Genomic DNA, 24590 nt, shown 5'->3' with positions numbered 1-24590 from the left:
TTCTGGGTCCATTGCACTAATTCGGTATTTCTCAACCACGGCAACTCTTAAGACAGGTGGACTTCAACTCCCCCAGCCATCATACCACAGGTGGACTTCAGTTCCCAGAATTCCCCAGCAGCCACTGTGACTATTAGCACAGAAACCCTTCAGAGGAGTCAGCAGAATCCTGACACAGGTAGTCCGTGACTTACAACGGTTCATTTAGTAACTGTGCAAAGTTACAACGGCACTGAAAAATGTCACTTATAACTTGTTTTTCACACACACACACACACAATGCAGCCTCCCCATGAGCATGTCACCAAAATGGGATGCCTGGCAACTGGTTCATATTTACGACGGGCGCAGCGTCCTCGGGGTCACGTGATCCCCTTTTTTTCCACCTTCTGACAAGCAAAGTCCGTGGGGGGAAGCCAGATTCACTTAACCACCGGGTTACTGACTTAACAAACGCAGCGATTCGTTTAACAACTGTGGCAAGAAAAGTCGTAAAAGGGGGTAGAACTTACTTAAGCAACGTTTCACTTAGCAACAAAAATGCAGGGGCTCAAATCTGATCTAGATCCCTACAGTAAACATTCCATAGACTAAAACTCAAGATATTTATTTATTTATTTATTTATTTAAATTTTTATACCGCCCTATTCCCAAAGGACTCAGGGCGGTTTACAGGGCAGCATAAAATATAATATAAAAAAAATAGTATAAATTAAAATAGATTAAATTACATAAGCCCAACAATTAAAACAATATTAAAAGCTAAAACCCCTTCAGTCCAGGCCTGATAGATCAAAAAAACCAGGTTTTCAGATCCCGGCGAAATGTACGCAGATCGGGGGCGGTCCGAAGTGTGTCAGTAATGTTTATTTGTTTAATTGCCATATTTAAGAACTACCCATCTCCCTCACGGAGGAACACTGGACAGTAGGGAATGAAACAATAAAAGCATCAGAAACAGTATGTAAAATTTAATACAGGCAATGAATGTTAAAACTGATTTAAAAGTTAGGGGGGAGGGCTTTCAGGACACTAACCGGCCCTGTGGCTGTGTGCTTCTCCGGACATCCCGTGCAAGTGGACACACCAATGTTTTTATGCCTCTACAAAAAGCCAGGGAAGTTGGGGGCTCGTCTCACCCCCGGGCTGTGTGTGTGTGTTCCACATGCTGGGGGCAACGGCAGAGAAAACTCTCTTCCTGGATCCCGTCAGTCGGAATTCTTTGGCTGTTGGGAGTCCACAGCATACAAGTAATCCTTGAGGTACGACCATAACTGAGCCTAATGTTTCTGTTGCTAAGCAAGGCAGTTGTTAAGTGAGTTTTGGCCCATTCTACAAACTTCTTTTTTTTTGCCAAAGTTGTTAAGTGAACCGTGCAGTTGTTAAGCAAATTGACTCTGCTTGTCGGAAGCCACCAGGAAGTTACAAATGCTGACCATGTGACCTTGTGACGGTGCAACCGTCATACATACATGCCCGTTGCCAAATGCCTGAATTCTGATCACGTGACCGTGGAGTAGGCGTGAAAAATTGCTCTCTTTTTTCAATGCCGTGCAACCTTTGAGGATATTATTTAGTTTGGATAATGAAACGTCTGCAAGAGAACAACCAAGCTCAGAGGGCACCAAGGACTCCTCATTTCAGCCCTGAGCTACAAATATTCTCCTTTATTGATATAACTTTGAATGATGAAGGGTTGTAAGTCAAGGGCTACTTGTATTTTAAATTTCCGTACTTCCAAAACACAAAAAAAAATTCTATTCGTGCTTTAAGTTAAAAACTCACCATGTATCCCGGTGATGAAGAGGCAGGCCCGCATACAACAGGTTAAGCTGACTACAGGTAGTCCTCAACTTACGACCACAATTGGAGCCCAAAAAAATGTCTGCTATTGAGGCATTTTGTTAAGTGGGTTTTCTTGACACAATTCTTACGGGAATCACTGCAATTGATTAGTTAGTAACCTGGATGTTAAGTGAATTGACTTTGCTTGTCAGAAGGTTGCAAAAAGGGAACATGTGATCCTGGGACACTGCAATGGTCATAAGTATGGACCAGCTGCCAAGCATCTGAATTTTGATCACATGATCACGGGGATGCTGCAAAAGCCATAACTGTGAAAAACGGTCCTAAGTCACATTTTTCATTGCCCTTGTAACTCTGAATGGTCACTAAATGAAACGTAAGTCGAGGACTACCTGTACTTTGTCCACCTTCTGGCAGAAAAATAAAAGTCCCTTTTAATCCGTGTTACCTGCAATTCCACTCCAAAGTAAATTGGATGGACCCCTGATGATAAAGGGCTGTTGTGAAGTTTTCCAATATAGCGGACGGTAGCGGGGAAAAGCTGATCATCCAGATTGACCAAGACCTGCTGGCCTTCTTCAGCCGTCATGGCAGCCTCTAGAACTTGCCTGTCTAGAAAACAGTTCAAGCGTTCCTGAGCGTTGCTAATGGCCAAAAGGAAGTCGGCCATCTTCTCGTTCACCGGCTGCAGGCTTTCAACATCCAAAGTAGCCACGGAGCCATCCTGCTCCATGACAAACCTCCACAAGCGAGTAGACGTTCTGCTAATGTGCTGCAGGTATGTCTGTTCTTTCAGATAACACATACTCCCTGCGCGAAAAACCTTGCTGCCATAAAAGTGGTTTTCGGTCAAGATGTAGTACATATTCCTGTCCAGCTGCGAAGGCTGGTAAGAACAGCGTGTGACTGTGGAGTCCATCTTACGACTTCTTCAGTCCTAAATTAAACAAAGGTACGATCAGCCTCTGACCAAATTTTATTTTCCCAAGATATAAAAATAGCCTCATACAAATGTACACTGAAATTGAAACTGCTAGAGGAGATTAAACCAGCATGTGTACCCTGATCTGCAAGGATCATTTATTTATTTAGAGCAAGGACAATGAAAATTGTTGGAAAGCCATCCGAAGCACGTTCACAGAACTATGGTTCCAAAGGACCACCTTGTAGGACATTGCAAAGACAGCAGCAATAGCACTTAGACTTCTATACCGCTTCACAGCGCTTTACAGCCCTCTCTCTAAGCGGTTTACAGAGTCAGCTTATCGCCCCCAACAATCTGGGTCCTCATTTTATCGACCTCGGAAGGACGGAAGGCTGAGTCAACGTTGAACTTCGTCAACAGGGGGAGGGCCTTCTCAGTGGGTGCGCCTGCCCTTTGGAACCAGCTGCCCGTGGAGCTTAGGACTGCCCCCGACCTTCGGTCATTCTGCCGGGACCTGAAGACCTGGCTCTTTGAGCTTTCCGGCCCAGGCTGAGAGTTTCCCCCCCCTCAGGGATCAAATTTAATTATTTTAACTGTTTTTAACTCTTGTATTGTATTGATGTTTTTAAATACTTTGTAAACCGCCCTGAGTCCTACGGGAAAAGGGCGGTATATAAATTCAATAAACTTAAACATTGAACTCCTGTGCACCACCACGGCTTCCTTCCTTCTTCTCATTTCTTTCATTCTTTCCTTCCTTTGCAATAGCACTGACTTATATACGTCTTCACAGAGCTTTACAGCCCTCTCTCTAAGCAGTTTAGAGTCAGCCTATTGCCCCCAACAATCTGGATCCTCATTTTACTGACCTCGGAAGGATGGAAGGCTGAGTCAACCTTGAGCCGGTCAGGATTGAACTGCTGACAGTGGGCAGAATTAGCCTGCAATGCTGCATTCTAACCAGGGTGCGAGCAGGGCTCATATGTTCCCCAAAGTTGACAAGTCAACTACATTTGCGACACAATATATACTTGGAACAACAGGAGTAGTACACTGGCATTTGTACAGCAGAGACGTCCAGATCCCAGCGATCGTGGTAACAAGCAGACTACAACATGTATATGTAATCCTGCCCTTTGTGTTCTGTTCGGTGTACACTTGAGGACCTCACGGCCAGTGCAACAGAATGCAATTAACGTTGCTAGTATCTGGGCAAGATCTATTTAATTTGTGCATATTTTAATCTCGTACGGACTCAGCTACAGGGCACCGTTGGAAGAGTTGAAAAGCCAGGTTATGTTGTGATTCAGGGTCAGCCTGAGGGTTCGGCAGTTGGTTCGGACGACTCAGAGGAGGAGGAGGGGGTGTTGGAGAGCTTGATGAGAATAATATTGAGGCTCCACAGAGCCCTCAGCCAGGCCCCTCCCACCTGGTCACTACGGAGACCCAGCTGTGTGAGCCTGACAGCGTGAATGAAGATGACCCACAGCTGGCCCTGTTCAAGGACGCCCGACGCAGGAGGCAGTCAATCAGGAGTAAACAGAGGAAGGCAATGGGGCACCTCGGAAGGAGGCAGAGAGAAGCCACGCCCTGAACTGTATAAAAGGGGAATGCGTGGGAGGGCTGGTTTGCTGAAGGCAACCGCTTGAAAAGCTCCTGTTTCATGGTTTGTGTCTTGTTCTGTTTGCTTTTGTGTCCATAAATTTGGCAGGCTTAGTTCCAGCCTCTTGCCTTCTTGTAAAAGGGGTTGTCCCTGCCTTTCCTGCAGGGCCGGTAGCAGGCTGGTACAGAACAGGTTAAGACAAACGAACAGACTGAAAAAATCTATTTATTGCCATTGGTAAGGCCAACATTTGAGGCGTATAATCAATCAGCAGAGGATATAGTGTTATAAGTACAGGTAGTCCTCAACGTACGACCACAATTGGGCCCAAAATTTACGCGGCTAAGTGAGAAATTGGTTAAGCGACTTTTGCCCCATTTTACGACCATTCTCCCCACAGTTGTGAAGCGAAGCCCTTGCAGTGGTTAAGTTACTCACACGGTCGTTAAGTGAATCCGGTCCCTCCCCCCAATTGACTTCGCCGGTCAGAAGGTCGCAAAAGGGGATCGCAGGACCCCCGCGAGACGCTGCGACCGTCATAAAGACGAGTCAGTTTGCCCAGCCTCTGAATGTGGATCACGTGACCCTGGGGACGCGGCTACGGGCGAAAAGCGTGAAAGAACGGTCACGTGTCCCTTTCCCCTCCCCCCTCCCCAGGGCCGTTGCAACTTGGGACGGTCACTAAACGAGCCGTCGTAAGTCGAGGACCGCCTGTGCTCCAAGAAGCCAGGTCTGAAGGGCGACCGGCAGCCGGGAGGGTGAAACCGTTTTACGGCGCAGGCTTTGGAAAGACCCGAAAGGCCAGGTGAGCGACCGGCCGCGACGGAGAAACTCTACCTCTGAGGCGGCCGGGAGTCAAAAGGCCGCCTGAAGGCAGGCAGGGAGAGGGGGAAGGAGCGGCGGCTCCTCCGGAGGTCCCTCAGCCGTCCCGGGCCTTCCCCGAAGCCTCCCGTCGCCCGGCCTCGCTCGGCCTTCTTCCAGCGGCGGGAAGGAGCCGATGGGGCGGCGGCGGCGGCAGCTCCGGAACCGGCCCGACCGCGGGACTGAGCCTCCTCGGCTCCTCTCGGGACTGGCGGCGGGAGGAGACGGAGCGAGAGGCCGGCCTGGCTCGCCTCCGCCGTCGCTCGTCGCTCGCTCGCTCCGAAAGCGGAGAAGGAGCCGCCCCGGCCGCTCCTGAGGGAAACTCTGAGGAAACTGCACTCCCCTCAGTCGGCCAGGCGACGGGCGTGACGTCAAAGCAAGGGACGGCCAATCGGCGGCCGCGACGACAAATAAGGGCGCCGTCGCCAAGCGGCTCGCCCAATCAATGGAAGGCAGGGGGTGGGGGGGAGGAGGAGGAGGAGGAGGGGCACGGAGAGTTCTCTTTTTCCCCCCCTCCCTTTCCTCTTGATGGACGCCAAGGCTCGCCCAATCAACGACGGGATGGGAGGGAGGGAGGGAGGGGGGTGAGAAGGGCGCAATGGAGAGTTCTGTTTCCCCGCCCTTTTCGCTTGACGGACGCCGAGGCTTGGCCAATCGGAAGCGCCATCCAAGGGGGGGGCGGGACGGGGGAAATCCCACCACGTGGCTCCAGCCGGGGATTTCCCGCACCTCGGGAGGGAGGAGGAGAGGAGGAAGGACGGGGAGACCCTCCCCAGCTTCGGTGTCTGCGCCCGCACGGCTCGCAGGCGGCTGACTCCAAAGCCCATTATCCGCAGCCGGGGGTGTGGCGGAGGCTGATGGGCCCTGTAGTTCGAGGGGTCCTGGAGGATAATAATAATAATAATAATAATAATAATAATAACAATAATAACAACAACAACAACAACAAAACAACAACAACAACAACAATAATAATAATAATAATAATAATAATAATAATAATAATGATGATGATGATGATAATAAGTTGGAAGGGACCTTGGAGGTCATCTAGTCCAACCCCCTGCTAAGGCAGGAAACCCTATACCATTTCAGACCAATGGCTGTCCAGTCTCTTCTTAAAAACCTCCAGTGTTGGAGCATTCACAGCTTCTGGAGGCAGGTTGTTCCACTGGTTAATTGTTCTAACTGTCACGAAGTTTCTCCTTAGTTCCAGGTTGCTTCTCTCCTTGATTAGTTTCCATCCGTTGCTTCTCGTCCTGCTTTGAGGCGCTTTGGAGACTAGCTTGACTCCCTCTTCTTTGGGGCCGCCCCTGAGATATTGGAACACTGCTATCATGTCGCCCCTCACCCTTCTCTTTGTTAAACTACACATACCCAATTCCAGCAACCGTTCCCTATATGTTTTAGCCTCCAGTCCCCCAATCATCAGGACGAGTCTGGCGAAGGGATCCCTTACAGCCCCATGAAGGGAGGGGGGAGCACCCCAGGACCCCCCCACACACACACACCCCGGCATGGATCACGTGACTCCTCCCTCCTCCTCTGGCAGAAGTTCAACCGGAAGGGTAGGAGCTCGTAGGAATGTAGCCTGAAACGTGTCTAGTTTGAGCAGCGACCGAACCGCGGTTGCTTCTGCCTTCCGAGCGTATCCCGCGATCCTGGGATTTCCTCGTGGTCTCCGTTCCCAAACGTTGACCAAACCCTCGCTGGTGCTCGCCTGGAGATGCCCTTTCCTCTGGGTCTCCTCTCTGGGTCCCTTCAGGGCCTTCAGGATCACCACGAGTCCCTCCAAGCATCGCCTTCTTCGGGACCCTTTTGGAGCATCCCCAACGTAGCTGCCCACCCGAAGATTTCCTGGTGGTCTCCCATCCAGGGACTACTCACCCTGAACCGGCTGGGCTCCCAAGGCCCTTTCAGAGGCAGCTCCTGGGGCTCCAGGCCGTCTGTCGCCCCCCCCTGGATTTCTGCTGGAAGCAGTAGATGAGCGTTTCCTTTCCGACGTTGGAGAGGGCTGTGGGTCTCACCCCCCCCCCGCCCCTTGCGACCGAAAACAGAAGATGCTCCATTTTAGCCCTCCTCCGTTTCCCCCCCCCTGCCCCCGCCATCATCCAACTGTCCCAGGCTCCCCCTTATCCCGGTCCTTAGGAGCGACCCGCTGGATTCACAGGATTCTTTTTCCTTGCCATGTATATGCCTACATCTGAACTAGACTGTGTTGCTTCTCTGTGTCCTATATTTGTGTGCGTGTGTGGTTACATGCATAATCTTTTGTCATGCTTAGGTATTGTAAATTGGAGGTTACCCTTGAGAGCTGAATGCAACGAAATGTCATTGTAATGCACGCCGATTAGTGTACATTTAAAGTGACAATAAAGTTTATTCTATTCTGTTCTATATCTATCTAATTCTATTCATCTATTTCTACTCTATTCATCATCTATTTCTATCCTATTCATCTATTTCTATTCTATTCTATTCATCCTAATCCTATTCTACTCATCTATTTCTATACCATTCTATTTTGTTCTGTTCTATTCATCATCTATCTAATTCTATTCTATTCATCTATTTCTATTCTATTCATCATCTTTTTGTTGTTAGTTGTGAAGTCGTGTCCGACCCATCGCGACCCTATGGACAATGTTCCTCCAGGCCTTCCTGTCCTCTACCATCTTCTGGAGTCCATTTAAGCTCACGCCTGTTAGATGTTTTTGTGCCAGCCATGGCAGTTCCCCAAAAAGGTCATCAGATGGGAGCAAAGAGGCATCTTTGCTCCCACTGGTGGGTCAGGGGTCTCCAGCCTCTGCAGCCCCATTGGAGAGAGTTAATGGCTCTCCAGCCCCCTCACTCTCATTGGTAAGGGAGGGGCTGAGGACCCCCATAAAAACCTCTGCTCAGGGGCTGCTCTCTCTCTTCTTGCTCTATTGTTGCTTTCTTCTTCAAGCTCCCTCTGGGAATGATCCATGAGCTCAATCCAGGCATGGATGCCTCCATGCCAGGGAACTCTTTCTCTTTCTCTTTAAATAAAGCTTCATCTGATTGCATCCCTGCGTGCTGCCTTTTTCTTGGAAGCATCTCAACGAACCATCGTCTCGTGAGGCCATCTCACACCTACTGCATCAGTGACTCCATCCAGCCACCTCCTTCTCTGTCGTCCCCTTCTTCTCTTGCCCTCAACCTTTCCCAGCATTAGGCTCTTCTCCAGTGAGTCCTTCCTTCTCATTAGGTGGCCAAAGTATTTGAGTTTTAGCTTCAGGATCTGGCCTTCTAAAGAGCAGTCAGGGTTGATCTCCTCTAGGACTGACCGGTTTGATCACCTTGCAGTCCAAGGGACTCGCAGGAGTCTTCTCCAGCACCACAGTTCAAAGGCCTCGATTCTTTGGCGCTCGGCCTTTCTTATGGTCCAGCTTTCACTGCCATACATTGCAACTGGGAAGACCATAGCCGTGACTATACACACTTTTGTTGGCAGGGTGAGGTCTCTGCTTTTTTTCAGCCACCTCATTCTCTGTCGTCCCCTTCTTCTATTGCCCTCAACCTTTCCCAGCATTAGGTTCTTCTCCACTGAGTCCTTCCTTCTCATCAGGTGGCCAAAGTATTTGAGTTTCAACTTCAGGATCTGGCCTTCTATTTCTATTCTATTCATAACCTATTTCTATTTCATAATCTATTTCTGGGGGACTGGAGGCTAAAACATATAGGGAACGGTTGCTGGAATTGGGTATGTGTAGTTTAACCAAGAGAAGAGTGAGGGGTGACATGATAGCAGTGTTCCAATATCTAAGGGGCTGCCCCAAAGAAGAGGCAGCCAAGCTCTTCTCCAAAGCACCTGAAAGTAGGACAAGAAGCAATGGATGGAAACTAGTCAAGGAGAGAAGCAACCTAGAACTAAGGAGAATCTTCCTGACAGAACAATTAACCAGTGGAACAACCTGCCTCCAGAAGCGGTGAATGCTCCAACACTGGAGGTTTTTAAGAAGAGACTGGACAGCCATTTGCCTGAAATGTATAGGGTTTCCTGCCTGAGCAGGGGGTTGGACTAGATGACCTCCAAGGTCCCTTCCAACCTATTATTATTATATTCTACTCATCTATTTCCATTCCATTCTAATTATCTATTTCTATTTTGTTCTATTCCATTCCATTCCTGAGGTACCCCACCCACTCCCCGCCAGCGGCCCCCCCAATTAACTCAAGCCAGGCCAAAGCGAGTCTGCCAGAAAACAGCTTTATTTGCCCAGAAAAGCTCAGAACTTAAGTCGTGTGAATGAAACAAGCCAAGTCCGTCCCCTCCCCCTCCCCGCAACTGCTACCTACAGAACGACCCCTGTCCCATCCCCGCTGCTGCGTGATGCCTGGAAAAACACCGTCCAAAGCCGCTAACCGGAGCGCTAGGCCGGAAGCCGCCTCACTCTTCTCCCTCCCCGTCCAGCTTCTCGCCTCCTCCCGCAGCGGTGGCCTCGGTCCCTCCGTCCGTCTCACCGGCCTCGGACGGGCTCGTCTCCACGGTGAACGGGATGGTGCGCTGCAGGCGCAGGGCCTGGACGCGGAGACGCCCGTTGTGGGCCAGGGCGCAGGTGAGGGCTTCCAGGTCGGCGTCAGGGGGCAGCAGCAGCTCCTGGCGCACCTGGTGGGTCTCCCGGCACAGGCAGCCGTCCAGGGTCTCCGTCTCCTGCTCGTGGTGGCCCAGCACCGTCAGCTTCCTCCCTTCCAGCCTGACCGACAGCTCCTCAGCCGAGAAGCCAGCCACGTCGAGGGCCAGCTGGTGCCGGCTGCGCCCGCGGAGTAAAGGCATCCATGTCCACCCCTTCCAGCCGGGACCGGGCTCCTCCAGACGCGGCAGCGGGTAGGCGTCCAACAGCACCACGTGCACCCGGTCCACCGGGTTCAAAGGGCCCAGTGGGTCGCCCACTGGCTGGTTGAAGAGGCTCCCACTGGCCCACCGTCGGGAGTCCCCATCGGGCTGCCGGGCAAAGCCCCACAGCTCGGCCTCCGGCAGGATCTGCAAGCCCATAAAGCGTGGGTGCTCCATCACTGGAGGTTTTTAAGAAGAGACTAGACAGTCACTTGTCTGAGATGGTATAGGTTCTCCTGCTTGAGCAGGGGGCTGGACTAGAAGACCTCCAAGGTCCCTTCCAGCTTCTATTCTATTCTATTCTATTCTATTCTATTCTATTCTATTCTATTCTATTCTATTCTATTCTATTCTATTCTATTCTATTCTACTATTCTATTCTCGCTCCTCCACTCCACAAGCGACGGGAATCCGCTCTGCGACCGCTGACTGCACAGCCCAGATGGCAGGGTGGCTTTTATCCTGGAAGGCACACACACACACACACACACACACACACACACGGACACACACACACACACACACACACACACACACATACGCCCTGCCTGGCTGTTTACACGTCCTTCGGGCAATTTCGGGGGAAGCTCCAGGGCTTGGGAAGAGGCGGTGGCATCTTTTGCAAATAGCCCTGGCAGGGGTCCCTGGTGACAGCTGGCGCTTTACAGTTTACACAACCACACGGCTATCTTAACAAATGCAATGCTTCCCGTAACAACTTTGGCAAGGAAAGTCGTAAACTGGGGCAAAATGAGGGCCACGGAGGATGGACTTTGCGGTCCTTGAGACGTGGTTTTTGTCATACTGTTGCACTGGCTAGTTAACATGGCTTTTCTTGCATTTTCAGTTTGCTTTTTTCAATTGTCTTGCCGATAATTTCCCAGAAGCCTTAAAATACAAGAAAACCCATGTTTCAAGTACCACAAAGTCCATCCTCCGTGGCCCTCAACACTCACTTAACACATCCTTCTCCAAAGGGCCAGAGGGACCTTTGACTTCACCTCCCAGAATTCCCCAGCCAGCTGTGGCTGGACAGGGTGCAAATCCTCCAGGACCCCTGCAATTTGGGGTGGGGCTCCTCCTAGAGACCCAGGGCTCCTGTTAGAGGAGCAGGTGGCAGCTGTGGTTGTGTGTGTGTGTGTGTGTGCTTGGTGTAATTTGGTCTGGTGTTTCAATTGTCCCTTTCCTGGACTGGAAGGCTTTGCAGTCTCTCTCATTACTTTAGTCACCTCCCATCCGGATTGCTCAAATGCATACTACGTGGGGCTGCCCTTGAAGACCACACAGAAGCTACAACTGATCCAGAAGGCAGCCATGGGTGCAGTGGTAGGAGTTTGCCCATGTTGCACCTCTGTTCTGTGAGCTGCACTGGTTCCCAGTTTCCTTCCAGGTGCAATTCAAGCTGCTAGTCCTCACCTTTAAAGCCCTCTATGGCACAGGGCCAGGCTATCTAGAACAATTAACCAGCAGAACGGCTTGCCTCCGGACGTTGTAGGGGCTCCATCACTGGAGGCTTTCAAGAAGAGACTGGACAGCCACCTGTTTGGAATGGGATAGCTTTTCTGCCTGAGCAAGGGGTTGGACTAGGTGACCTCCAAGGTCCCTTCCAACACTGTTATTCTGTTAAATCCCCCTGAGCGCTATTCCACATTTTTATCAGTGACTTTAGAGGCGGGTCCATTTTGGGGCTCTACTGTGATCGTAACTTGAGGACTATCTGCATTTTGGCACTACTGGGCACTATTTTGATATTTTGGTAATGCAGGAGGGATTGGATTTGGCCCATTGACTCCGCCTCCCAGGCTCTGCCCCTCCCCCCTCTGTGTGTGTGTGTGTGTGTGTGTGTGTGTGTAATTATATACATATAATTATAATTTAGCTATCTGGACCGAGATGCCCTACGTACGGTCACTCACGCACTCGTTACCTCCCGTATAGATTACTGCAATGCTCTCTACATGGGGCTGCCCTTGAAGACCACCCGGAGGCTCCAGCTGGTGCAGAATGCGGCCGCGCAGGTTGTGATGGGAGCATCCCAATACTCCCATATTACACCCCTCCTGCGTGAGCTGCATTGGTTACCGGTTGCCCTCCGGGTGAGATTTAAGGTGTTGGTACTTACCTTTAAAGCCCTACATGGCCTAGGCCCGGGATATTTGCAGGACCGTCTGCTCCCAGGAACGACCTCCCATCGCCCAGTGCGCTCACACGGGGAGGGCCTCCTCAGGGTGCCGTCGGCTAGACAATGCCTTCTCTGTGGGAGCGGCTGCCCTGTGGAACCAACTTCCCCTTGAGCTCCGGATGACCCCAGACCTCCGGTCCTTTCGCCGGGGCCTTAAAACATTCCTTTTCCATCAGGCTGACCTGGACTGACAATAGGGATTTTTAAAAATGTTTTTAATATTTTATCATTGGGGCTTTAATTTAATTTTTTTTAACATTTGTATTATTGTCTTTTTATTGTTGTTAGCCGCCCTGAGTCCTTCGGGAGATAGGGCAGCACGAAAGTCCAAAAACAAACATACATACATACATACACATATATACACATGTACACATACATACATACACACACACACACACACACACACTCATTGTGTTATGATGCTGTTTTTAACTCTTGGTTTTGTGACAGCCAGTTCTGAATAAAATTATGGGAGCGTTCTAAATAAACACCTAAATAAAACCATCGATTGAAAGGAAGGTGCTGGATTGGGATTAAATTTGCCAGCACGGATACTACTTTCTGTGGGCCGAGGCAGCAGCGGGCTTTAATTCCTGTCTCATATCTCCCCTCCCTTTTCTGTGGAATGATTTGTAACATCCTGCAAACTCAGGGCCTAGCTTTATCTACAAGGTGAACTGTTACCCAAACTGGATAATTGCAATTATAAAGGATTTATCTCTTCCCTTGTTTACCTACAAGAATGCCTGCTTTTCATTCCAGACGTTATGTGTGTAACAAGAGTTCATGCTTCAGTTAAACATGGCTGCACTTTGGCTCAGAGTTATAATTTAACATACTAACTCCAGGCCATTTTTATAAAGAATAAACCTTATATAAAATGAACAATATGTTATTCCTAAACTATATGCTATATGCAATAGTGTGCACTATTCTAAAAGTATGCTTTGAGTCAGTACATATATTTCCTCTCTATTCCTCCAGTTTACCCCATCTCCTTTCCTAAAAATACCTTAGCCAAGTACTTTTATACGCCTATTCCTTTAGCTGCGCTGGCTCAGGAATTCTGAGAGTTGAAATCCACGAGTCATAAAAGAGCCAAAGTTGCCCACCGCTGCCCTGGATCAAACTGGCTCAATACTTAAATTAAGTTTAATTAAATTCCATTACTTCAATAAATTGCATTTGTAAAAACAGGACATGCAAAATTGATGCAACTTGCAAAATCGGCCGAATCCAGGCCAATTTCCAGCAGCAAACCGAGCCGTCTTTTCTGCATCGCCCCTTGCAAACCGGGATTTGGGCGGGAAAGACTCGCAGAGAGGAGGGTGTCAAAAGAAAAAAAGGCGCCGTTTTGCAGCGCGGGCCCCTTTGCATCGTTGCAATTAACATTATACATTACGTCCATCTGTTAGATTAAAAAAAATAAAAATAAAAGAGCCGCGCACTTTGGAGAGTTGAAAGGAGAACGGCAAATTTCCCAATTTTGCATCTGCTCAAGCGTCTCGGAGGCCTAAGCCACTGGCATCGCTGCAATTCCTATTATACGTCGATCTATTATTATTATTATTAATTATTAATTATTATTATTATTATTATTATTATTATTATTATTATTGTTGTTGTTGTTGTTGTTGTTAAAAAGCGAGAGGTGCAAAGAGAAGGAATACTATATCCGTCGATCCGTTATTTACAAAAAAAAAGGCGCGCGCTTTGGAGATGTGCGCAAAGGAACTTTTCGCATTTTTGCATGCTTGCCAATTCTTCTCTAGTATAGAATATTATATAATATCGTATAATATGAATTGCAACGCTTGCCAGGGCGACGACGCGGCGCAGTCAGGCCGGCCTCCGAGACGCTCGAGCAGATGCAAACCTGGGAAATATTCCTTCTCCTTTGGCACCTCTCCAAAACGCGCGTTTGTTTGGTTTGTTTTTTTATATCTTAACATCGACGCATAATCTGAATTGCAACGAGGCCAAGGGGTCCGCGCTGCAAAACGGCGCCTTTTTTTTTTTGCTGGGGAGGGGGACACCAAGAGTCTTTCCCGCCCCCCAGTTTGCAAGAAGAGGCGATGCAGCCAAGGCTGGCTCAGGGTCCCGGAGCTTGGCGCGCAAGCGGGGCGCGCTGGTGCCTGCCCGGGCGCCTCTCTTTGCAACTTTGTTTGCTGCAAAGCGGGCCGGCTTCTCGCTCCGCCCCTTACCCGGGCAGGGCTGGCAGCGCTCCGATCCTCCGAAGGCAGAGCAACCCGCGCGGCATCGTCGTCGTCGAGGCGCGCCACGACTTCAGCGCCCGCAGCCAGAGCAGCAGCCCGCGCCGCCGCCGCCGCCGCTCGCTCGCCAACCCAAGGGAGCCGTTGCCGGACGGGCTGTGGTCGGGCTTCCTCCCCGAAGCCATGTCGACCTTCTCCCGCGAGTGCCGTCTGCGCTTGACCCGCGGCGCCCCGCGCAGCTTCGAGTGCGTCTCGCTGGGGATGCCCCCGCAGGCGCTGCTGGACCAGTTGGTGGGCGACCTGCAAAGCCACCTGGAGGAGATGGAGAGGCTGCGGGTCGGGCTGATGGACGCCTACCCGCGCCTGTCGGGCTGGCAGAGCAGCGGCAGCAGCAGCGGCGGCGGCGGCGGGAGCAGCGGCGGGCTGGGCACCCGTCGGAGCTGCTCGAGCGGCGGCTTCCCCCGGCTGGAGCAGAGCGACGACGGGCGCACCTACTACTTCGGCCTGGAGGTGGGCGACTTCTGCCCGGAGGAGCTGGCGGTCAAGGTGGACGGCGCCAAGCTGACGGTCTGCGGCCGGCGCGACCAGCGGAGCGAGGCTTCCGACGGCTGCGTCTGCCACGAGGTCCGCGAGGTGCGACGGGAGCTGCTCCTGCCCGACGACGCCGACCTGGAGGCGCTGACCTGCTGCCTGGCGCCGGAGGCCGGACGCCTCCGCATCGAGGCGCCCCGCTTGGGCTCCAGCCCCGCCTGGGAGCGCACCGTCCCCATCCCCGTCTGCCGCTCCGACGGGGCGGCCGGCAGCCTGCAAGGCGGCAGGAGCCCCTCGCCCGGCAGCCCGGAGAAAGCCGTCGTCTGAGCGGCCCAGGCCCGACGGGCCGTCATTCGCCACCGTTGGCTCCCCGGTTTTTCGTTCCGTTTCCCTTGTTGGACGGGGTGGGCTGGTTGGTTCGTTATGAAGAAGTGGGTGGGTGGGTGGGGGTCTTCGTTGGAGGACGGGGGCTCGGCGCGGCCGCAGGGAAGAGGAGGCCAGGCCGGCTTTCTTTCGCCCGACGTGAGAGAAGTTGGGAAAAGTTGCGTTGAATTGCTTTGAATAAAGTTGTGAGTTTTCGTGCATCCAAATCCCGTCTCGGTGGGTCTTTTTCCCCCCCTCTCTCGAGTATAATTATGCGTCCGCTTTTCGAGGTTTATCTGAAGCTGCCTTTAGGAAGAAGGGCCCTTGTAGGTCATCTAGTCCGACCCCCCCACTACACCATTTAGACTAACAAGGCTTGGACGGGACCTTGCAGGTCATCTAGTCTAACCCCCCCGCCCAAGCAGGAGACCCTACGCCATTTCGAATTTAGAATAAGAGTTGGGAAGGGACCTTGCAGGCCATCTAGTCCAACCCCCCCCCCCCAAAGCAGGAGAGACTACACCATTTAGACTAACAAGGCTTGGACAGGACCTTGCAGGTCATCTAGTCTAACCCCCCCCAAGCAGGAGACCCTACACCATTTCGAATTTAGAATAAGCAGTTGGGAAGGGACCTTGCAGGCCATCTAGTCCAACCCCCCGAAAGCAGGAGAGACTACACCATTTAGACTAACAAGGCTTGGACAGGACCTTGCAGGTCATCTAGTCTAACCCCCGCCCAAGCAGGAGACCCTACACCATTTCGAATTTAGAATAAGCAGTTGGGAAGGGACCTTGCAGGCCATCTAGTCCAACCCCCCCCCCCAAGCAGGAGAGACTACACCATTTAGACTAACAAGGCTTGGACAGGACCTTGCAGGTCATCTAGTCTAACCCCCCCCCCCCAAGCAGGAGACCCTACACCATTTCGAATTTAGAATAAGCAGTTGGGAAGGGACCTTGCAGGCCATCTAGTCCAACCCCCCGAAAGCAGGAGAGACTACACCATTTAGACTAACAAGGCTTGGACAGGACCTTGCAGGTCATCTAGTCTAACCCCCCCCCCCCAAGCAGGAGACCCTACACAATTTCGAATTTAGAATAAGCAGTTGGGAAGGGACCTTGCAGGCCATCTAGTCCAACCCCCCCCCCCAAAGCAGGAGAGACTACACTATTTTGAACAACAAAGTTGGGTTCTTGCAGGTCATCTAGTCTAACCCCTGCCCCAAGCAGGAGACCCTACACTAGAATTAACGAGTTGCAAGGGACCTTGCAGGTCATTAATCCAATCCCCCCCCCAAAGCAGGAGACCCTATCCCATTTCTGACAAATAGTCCAGTGAGGAAGCTCCCACACCATCTGAAGGCAACTTCTGTTCCGCTGGTTGATTGTCCTGTCAGGAAATTTCTCCTTATTCCAGTGCTTTGGAAAACAGCTGGATCCCCTCCCTCCTCTCTGTGACAGCCCTTTTCCTAGGGAGTTTGGGATGCCAGGGACACTAGCTAGGATTTAATTTGGATAAAGAGCGACAAAGGCCTTTCAATCCTCCCTCGCTTGCTTTTCTAAAAATACCGGAGAGATAAAAAAAAGTTTGCAATGCATAAACTCCGCTGGACTGAAGCCGCTGGTATCAGAGATGACTTTGCTGTGTGTCACACCAGGCTGGGAAGCAAACAGTTGCAAGAAAGCAAAAAAACCACCCTTCAACGCCCCCCCCCCCAGGATTAAAGCCTGCAGCTGACCCCAAACCCCTCCTTTTCACCCCAGGCTCCCACGCTTAAGACAGAAACCCACCCACCCACCCCAAAACTTTTTTTTGCAGATCGAGAGGCCAGTTTGCAAAATTTGCTCGTGTCAATTGCTGGCATCGTGTGCTTTAAATCCATCCTTGCAAAACTCAGCTCAGTGCAGTTCATCCTCTACTTGCAAGCATTCATTTAGTGACAGTTCAAAGTGACAACAGCACTGGTGGGTGGGGGGGAAACAAAAGTGATGATTGGTCATCACACTTGGCAATTGTTGCAGCAGCTCCACAATCAATCCTGGGATCAAAATTCAGGCAACTTGGCAGCCACGATGTATTCACCCTGGTTGTGGCGTCCCCCTCCCCGTCTTGTGAACAGCAGAGACAACGAGGCAAGCCAGATTCGCTTAACGACCGCACACCTTGTTTAATAACTGCAGCGATTCACTTAGCCACCATGGCAGAAGTCATAAAACTGGGTGCAACTGACTTAACAACTCTCTTTGCTTAACAAATTCTAAGTTGAGGATTACCTGGAGCGATGCAAGATCCCCCATTTGAGATCCCTGCAAGAGATTCCAGCTGCAGGGAGGGGGCCAGAAAAGATCCCAACTACCAGGGTAGGCTTCCTCAAGCCCCGGGCAACATAACCCATCAACATGGGCCTCACCAGCATGGCCCAGGCCTGGGAGTGGTCGATGGGATGCAGCTCTTGAAGCCACAGCCGAGAAAAGCTGTCAAGGCACATAGGAAGGCGAGACACCCTAAAGATGGGTGAGGTCAAGGTTCAGACACCCGGAAGTCAAGAAATAGCTTGAATGAATAACAGAGTTGGAAGGGACCTTGGAGGTCATCTAGTCCAACCCCCTGCTCAAGCAGGAGACCCTTGTAGAAGTAACAGTTGGAAGGGACCTTGGTGTTTATGTAGTCCAGCCCCCTGCTCAGGCTGGAGACCCTTGCAAAATAACAAGAGTTGGAAGGGACATTGGAGGTCATCTAGTCCAACCCCCTGCTCAGGCTGGAGATCCTTGCAGAAGTAACAGTTGGAAGAGACCTTGGTGTTTATGTAGTCCAACCCCCTGCTCAGGCTGGAGACCCTTGCAGAATAACAGAGTTGGGAGGGACCTTGAAGGTCTTCTAGCCCAACCCCGTTCGGGCAGGAGACCCTATATACCATTCCAGTCAAGTGGCTGCCCAGTCTCTTCTTAAAAGCCTCCAGTGACGGAGCAACCCACAACTTCTGGAGGCAAGCCGTTCCACTGGTTAATTAACAAAATAACAAAGAGTTGGAAGGGACCTTGGAGGTCATCTAGTCCAACCCCCTGCTCAAGCAGGAGACCCTGGAACACCATTCCAGTCAGGTGGTTGCCCAGTCTCTTCTTAAAAGCCTCCAGCGACGGAGCACCCACAACACCTGGAGACAAACTGTTCTGCTGGTTAATTGTCCTCAGTCCGGAAATTTGGTTGCTAAGGGTCGCTAACGTTGAAGGGTCACTAAACGGAAGGGTTGTAAGTCAAGGACTATTCTTGTGTGGGGGAAAAGACCTGGGGGGGGGGGTGGGGCTGGACAAAGACACTGCCCGGAGAATGATCTATGCCTTGGAAGAGGGAGCGCTAACGGGAGATGGGGAAGACCTTGGGAGATTCAGGCGGGAGATTGGGAACCGTCAGATAAGAGTCAGGGTAGCCCTCAGCTGCATCCTGGATGGAGAAAGCAGCTCAGAAAACTAGTTTTATTAGGTGGTAAATGCCAAAAAAAAAAAAGTAGGGGGGGGGGCGGGAGAATTGTATTTTTAGATTTGCAAAATTCTATCAACGGAGCATTACAAGAAAGTAGAATTCACTCGCCCGATTGCCTATGGAGATTCTCAGCCATTCCAGCTCCTGGTTGTCCCAAAGGTGCGTTTTTTTTCCAGGAGGCAAATGGATTGCCTTGTTTTTCTTTGAAGACGTTTCTCTTCTCCCCCCGAGAAGCTTCTCCAGCTCTGACTGGACGGTGGGGAAGGGAAGGATTTATGCTCCTTGCAGAGCCGCTGGTCATCTGCATTCCAAGTGGCCTCGACCACCCTCTCAATCAGAGGTCTTCAAACTCGGCCCTTTGATGACTTGTGGACTTCAACTCCCAGAATTCCTCAGCCAGCTTTGCTGGCTGAGGAATTCTGGGAGTTGAAGTCCACAAGTCATCAAAGGACCGAGTTTGAAGACCCCTGCTCTAAATGGAGGCAAATGACCGGCTATCTGCAAGGGGTATAAATCTTTCCATCCTCCACCATCCGGTTGGAGCTGAAGAAGCTTCTTGGAGGAGAAGCGAAACCTCTTCAGAGTAAAACCAGGAAGTCCAGTTGCCTCCTGGCAACCTTTGGGATGACGCACCCGATTGCAAATCTATCTGGTTTACCCTGCCAGGTTGCCATCTTTCGAATCTCTGGCTTCGTCCACTCTTCAGCTCTGCCCCTTCTCCTCTCTTCTTCCCTTCCTTCCTCTCCCCTCTTCCCTTTCTCCTCCCCTCCCTTCCTCTCCTTCTCTTCCCTCCTTTCCTCTTTCCTTTCTTCTCCTCTCCTCTCCCCTTCTTTTCCTCTTCCCTTCCCTTTCCTCCTCCCTTCCCTTCTTCTTCTCTCCTTCTCCCCTCCCCTCCCTCTTCTCTTCTCCTTAGCAGTATCCTTGTCCACTCTCCCAAGGTGTTTCTCCCACAGGTAGCCCTCGACTTACAGCAGTTCACTTACTGACCGTTCAAACTTACAATGGCATTGGGAAAAAAGGAGCTTGTGACCGTTTTTCGCACTTGCGACCCTTGCAGCCTCTCCCAGGTCACGTATAATTCAGATGCTTGACAACTGCTTCATATTTACGACAGTTTCAGTGTCCCGGGATGATGTGATCGATCTCGTTTTGCGACCTTCTGACAAGCAAGTCAAGGGGAGGGGGGAGGGAGCCCGATTCACTTAACGCCCGCGCGACTCATTTAACAACTGCAGCGATTCACTTAACAACGGTGGCAAGGAAGGTCGTAAAATGGGGCAAAACTCACGTGACAGCCGTCTTAAACTTAAGCAAAAGAAATGTTGGGCTCCACTGCGGTCGTAAAGCGAGGACCGCCTGTACCGTTCAAAAGGCATTTTCGTAAAATGCCTTGCACAAGGCAGAGCAAGTAGAGCGGTTCATTTAGCGACCGTTTGAAGTTACGCCGCCACCAGAAAAAAGGGACACGTGACCCATTTTTACGGCGGCGTCCCCCATGGTTGCGTGATCAAAATTCAGAGGTTTGGCAGCGGACTCATACTTACGACCGTTGCGGTGAGCCGAGGAACAAGCCATCCCCTCTTGCGGCCTTCCGACAAGCCAAGTCCACGGGGCAAGCCAGTTTCACTTAACGACCGGGTTACCAACTGAACAAATGCAAGGATCCCCTTAACAGCCGCGGCAAGAACAGTCGTAAAACGGGGTGTGTGTGAAACACTCAAGGTCGGAAATTTGGGGCTCTCTTGTAACTCGAGGACTACCCATTAACTCGGGCCGGGAGTGCTCTTAAACAAGGATCAACCCCGACCAGCAAAAGGGGAGGGGGGAGGGGTTGGAGAAGGCCCCTCACCCCCTCCGTGTCCACCCAGAGCATCTGGATTTTAGCAAACCGTAACGTGTTTGTGGACTGATGTGCATGCAAAGAGAGGAAGGGAGACCAGATTCCACACAGATCACATTCATGGAAGGGGGAGAGGGGGGGGGAAAGACACACAATTCTCAAAGCAAGAAAAGGCACATAAAGGTGCAGTGTTGTCAAAGGCTTTTGTTCCGGAGGTGGGGGAGGTGAGGGGACGCATGGGGACCCTCACTTTGATACAGCCGGGCGAATCCTCTAGCCCATGCGTCTCCAAATGTGGCCGCTTGAAGACTTGTGGACTTCCAATGCCCAGAATCCCCCAGCCTGGGGGATTCTGGGAGTTGAAGTCCACAAGTCTTCAAGCGGCCGCAGAGGCCCCCTGTTCTAGCCTGCGGGGACTCTCTGCTTTCTCCCAACTGTGATTCAAAGCAGCAAAGAAATGCATCAGATCTGGGGGTGGGGGGTGGGAGGGCTGTGGGGAGTGGGAGAGGCAGGTCCCTGTTCTGACAACCCCGATGGCAGTCAGCATCCCTCTGCCTGCATCCTAGCGGCAATTCATCTTTGCTCCGGCCGCGCCCTTAAGCTGGAACGCATAAAAAAAAAATTGGCCGGCTTCTTCTATCAACCCAACAAAGCGAGATCAGGGTGGGTTTCCAGCAGGGAACGACCGTCCGCTCTCTCTCCCAGGGACTTAGCTGGGCTTCCGATAATCCCCAGCCGGGGACCCGGAGGCTTGTGTGCAGGTGTGTGAGGCAGAGGAACCAAGCTGGAGAGAGGTGGGCATGTCGACACACTCTGATAGGTGAAACGCTTGGGGTTGGCTTGGGCGTCCACAATCCCCCCCAATCGTTTTGGGGTCTGGTTCAGTCCCGAGGATGGAAAAGCTTGCGCGTCCCCGCCGGCGCATGGTTTCCAAGTTTGCGATGGCGGAGTGATGGCTCAGGAGCTGTTGTCCTTCTGCAGGTCAAGGAGGAGCAGGTAGAGTTTTTCCGTGATGGCCACCTGGAGATTGAAGCAAACCAAGGTTAAGTGGCTGCGGATGGATGGGGAGGGAAGGATTGCAAGATTGGCTGGGAAACTGTCACAGAACGTTGAAAATGAGGGTCACGTGACTGCGACAGCAGCCCAACAGCACTGAAACAGCCATAGTTTGCCCAAATTTCATTACTTTAGGAGCCCTGAGTGCCTGATTTCGGGACACATTGTTTAAGTCAGCCCACCTGAGGCACCTCAGTTCCAAAATTAGTGCCTTGTGATGCACTGTTTTGCCCAGGTCAAGGTCACGACAACCAAGATTTTTAGCAGCATGTAGACAGAATGGAAGAATAGAATAGAATAACAGTTGGAAGGGAGCTTGGAGGTCATCTAATCGAACCCCCTGCTCAGGCAGGAGACCCTACACCATTTCGGACAAATGGCTGTCCAGTCTCTTCTTAAAAACTTCCAATATTGGAGCATTCACTGCTTCTGGAGGCAGGTGGTTCCACTGGTTAATTATTCTAAGTGTCAGGAATTTTCTCTTCAGTTCTAGGTTGCTTCTCTCCATAGATAGATTAGACAGACAGACACACACACACACGATATAGATATAGCGATATAGCTAGACAGATAAAGATAGATAAAGACAAGAGATATATAAGATATATAGAGACAGAGATATAGACAGATATAGACATATATAGAGATATAAATAGATGTAGAGATATATAGACAGATATTGATAGAAATATATAAAGATAGACAGAGATAAAGATAGACAGAGATAGACAGAGATATATACAGACATAGAAATATAGAGATAAACATACAGATATACATATAAGGTAAAGGTAAAGGTTCCCCCGCACATGCGTGCTAGTCGTTTCCGACTCTAGGGGCCGGTGCTCATCTCCGTTTCAAAGCCGAAGAGCCAGCGCTTGTCCGAGGACGTCTCCGTGGTCATGTGGCCGGCATGACTAGACGGCAAAGGCGCACGGAACGCTGTTACCTTCCCACCGTAGTGGTCCCTACTTTTCTACTTGCATTTTTACGTGCTTTCGAACTGCTAGGTTGGCAGAAGCTGGGACGAGTAACAGGCGCTCACTCTGCTACGCGGCACTCGGGATTCGACCCGCCAGACTGCCGACCATCTGATCGACAAGCTCAGTGTCCTGACCCACTGAGCCACCGCGTCCCTTTGATATACATATATATATATATATATATATATATATATATATATATATATATATATATATATATATATATATATATACAGATATAGATAGAAATATAAAGACAGAGATAGATAGATAACAATGGATAGATAGATAAAGAGAGGGGGGGAGGGAGGATATTAGACTCCCAAATTCTGCCTCTCCTTGATCTGTTTTGTCCAACACCAGCGGCCTTCCTTTCCATCCAATGTGGCCTTTCTGAGCCAAATGGGGCTTTAAAAGAGGGCTGGGGGCCACCCGTTCCCCCCCCCATACCTGGTAGACCTCCGGGTTCTGCAGCCTCTTGTGGACAGGACTGAGCTTATCCAAGGACCTCTGGGCGTGAGCCTTGATCTCCCGGAGGCTGGGGAGGGGCTGGCAAATCTTTGGGACGAAAGAAGCAGAGTGAAAAAAGGAACATGAACCAAGGGGGTGTGTGTGTGTGTGTGTGTGTGTGTGTCTTACAGCAGCCCCTTTGCCGGGACGAATTGGCCTTTCCCCTGTTGGCAGCTTGGCCGAGAAAAGGGGAGGGGGGGATGGAATGCAAGGGGGGGGGAAGGGAATTGCACCTGAGCATCAAGGACCCGCCGAGCAGGTGGACCAGCGTGGCTGGCTGGTTTCCCACATCAAAATGCACAGAGGTGGACGTAATGGACTGCGGCTGGCCCACGGGGAAAGGGGGAAACGAACTGTGCTAGGTTCTCCCCCAAAGATGCTTTTTCAGGAGGCAGCTGGAGTTTTTATTTTTTTTCCTTGAAGATGTTTCGCTTGTCATCCCAGAAGCTTCTTCACTTCTGACTCAGGGGTGTCAAACTCAATTTCATTGAGGGCCGCATCAGCATTGCGGTTGCCCTCAGGGGGCTGGGTGGGTGTGGCCAGGGTGGGCGTGGCCTACTGGGTGGGCGTGGCTAGAGTGCGTATGGCCTACTGGGTGGGTGTGGTCAGCTCTACATTGTTCGCATCAAGGGTGCCTATGGGGGCCTGGGCAGGAGTGGGACAGATCTGAGGGTCTCTGGCAGAAGGAGGGTCTCTGGGCCAGGGCCAAGGCAGTGGGGGCCGTTCCCTCACTGTTTCCAGGATGGCTTCGCGGGCCGCATGAAACCACTTCGCGGGCCGGATCTGGGCCCCGGGCCTTGTGTTTGACATGTCTGGACTAGATGGTGGGGGAATGGAAAGATTTATACTCCTTGCAGACTCTTTTTTTTCTTTCTTTCTTTCTTTCTTTCTTTCTTTCTTTCTTTCTTTCTTTCTTTCTTTCTTTCTTTCTTTCTTTCTTTCTCTCTCTCTCTCTCTCTTTCTTTCTTTGTTTCTTTCTTTCTTTCTTTCTTTCTTTTTCTTTCTCTTTCTTTCCTTTCTTTTGTCTCTCTCCCCTATCCTTCTCCTTCTTTCCCTTTCATCTTCCTCCTCCTCTTCCTCTTTCCCTTTCATCCTTCTCCCAAAGGTGTTTTTTCAAGAGTCAACTGGACTTTTTTTGTTTTTTTCCTTGAAGACGTTTCACTTCCCATCCAAGAAGCTTCTTCCACTCTGACTGGATGATGAGGAATGGAAGGATTTATACTCCTTGCAGACAGCCGGTCATTTGCCTCCTTTTAGAGGGTCGTTGAGGCCACCTATCTCCAGTTCCCCACACAGCCCTTTCAGCAGTTCCAAGAAGGCTCCACCCCCATTTCCACCACTCAGCTGACCCTGAGGACACAGATAAACCTCCA

The 24590-nt window shown here is 50.9% G+C and overlaps 3 protein-coding genes across 5 annotated transcripts in view; all 3 read right to left on the bottom strand.

Annotated features, from left to right (window-relative positions):
• LOC308665253 (ubiquitin carboxyl-terminal hydrolase CYLD-like) overlaps nt 1-5629 on the bottom strand; it is a 35834-nt gene extending 30205 nt beyond the window's left edge. For all 3 annotated transcript variants that reach the window (XM_081323049.1, XM_081323050.1, XM_081323051.1), the window contains exons 1-2: nt 5172-5629; nt 2255-2743 (exon numbers count right to left, since the gene is read on the bottom strand). In XM_081323049.1, the coding sequence (XP_081179175.1) occupies nt 2255-2725 (471 nt within the window). In that variant the 5' untranslated portion in view covers nt 2726-2743; nt 5172-5629. The remainder of the gene's footprint in view (nt 1-2254; nt 2744-5171) is intronic.
• Nucleotides 5630-9606: 3977 nt separating this feature from the next.
• LOC308666742 (heat shock protein 30C-like) lies at nt 9607-10230 on the bottom strand (the record flags this gene model as incomplete). Its single annotated transcript, XM_081325635.1, has 1 exon — nt 9607-10230. One exon carries the CDS (start codon nt 10228-10230, stop codon nt 9607-9609), a length of 624 nt encoding a protein of 207 aa, XP_081181761.1.
• A 7268-nt stretch (nt 10231-17498) lies between these two features.
• Nucleotides 17499-24590, bottom strand: part of NAPRT (nicotinate phosphoribosyltransferase) — a 35843-nt gene continuing 28751 nt past the window's right edge. The window contains exons 12-13 of the mRNA XM_081323056.1: nt 23158-23265; nt 17499-21688 (exon numbers count right to left, since the gene is read on the bottom strand). Of these exons, the coding sequence (XP_081179182.1) occupies nt 21626-21688; nt 23158-23265 (171 nt within the window). The 3' untranslated portion in view covers nt 17499-21625. The remainder of the gene's footprint in view (nt 21689-23157; nt 23266-24590) is intronic.

Source organism: Vipera berus, assembly GCF_964194415.1.
Source record: "Vipera berus genome assembly, chromosome: 3".
Classification (NCBI taxonomy): Eukaryota; Metazoa; Chordata; class Lepidosauria; order Squamata; family Viperidae; genus Vipera; species Vipera berus.
The sequence above is the reverse complement of the archived record's forward strand: the minus strand, read 5'-3'. Positions and strand labels throughout refer to the sequence as shown.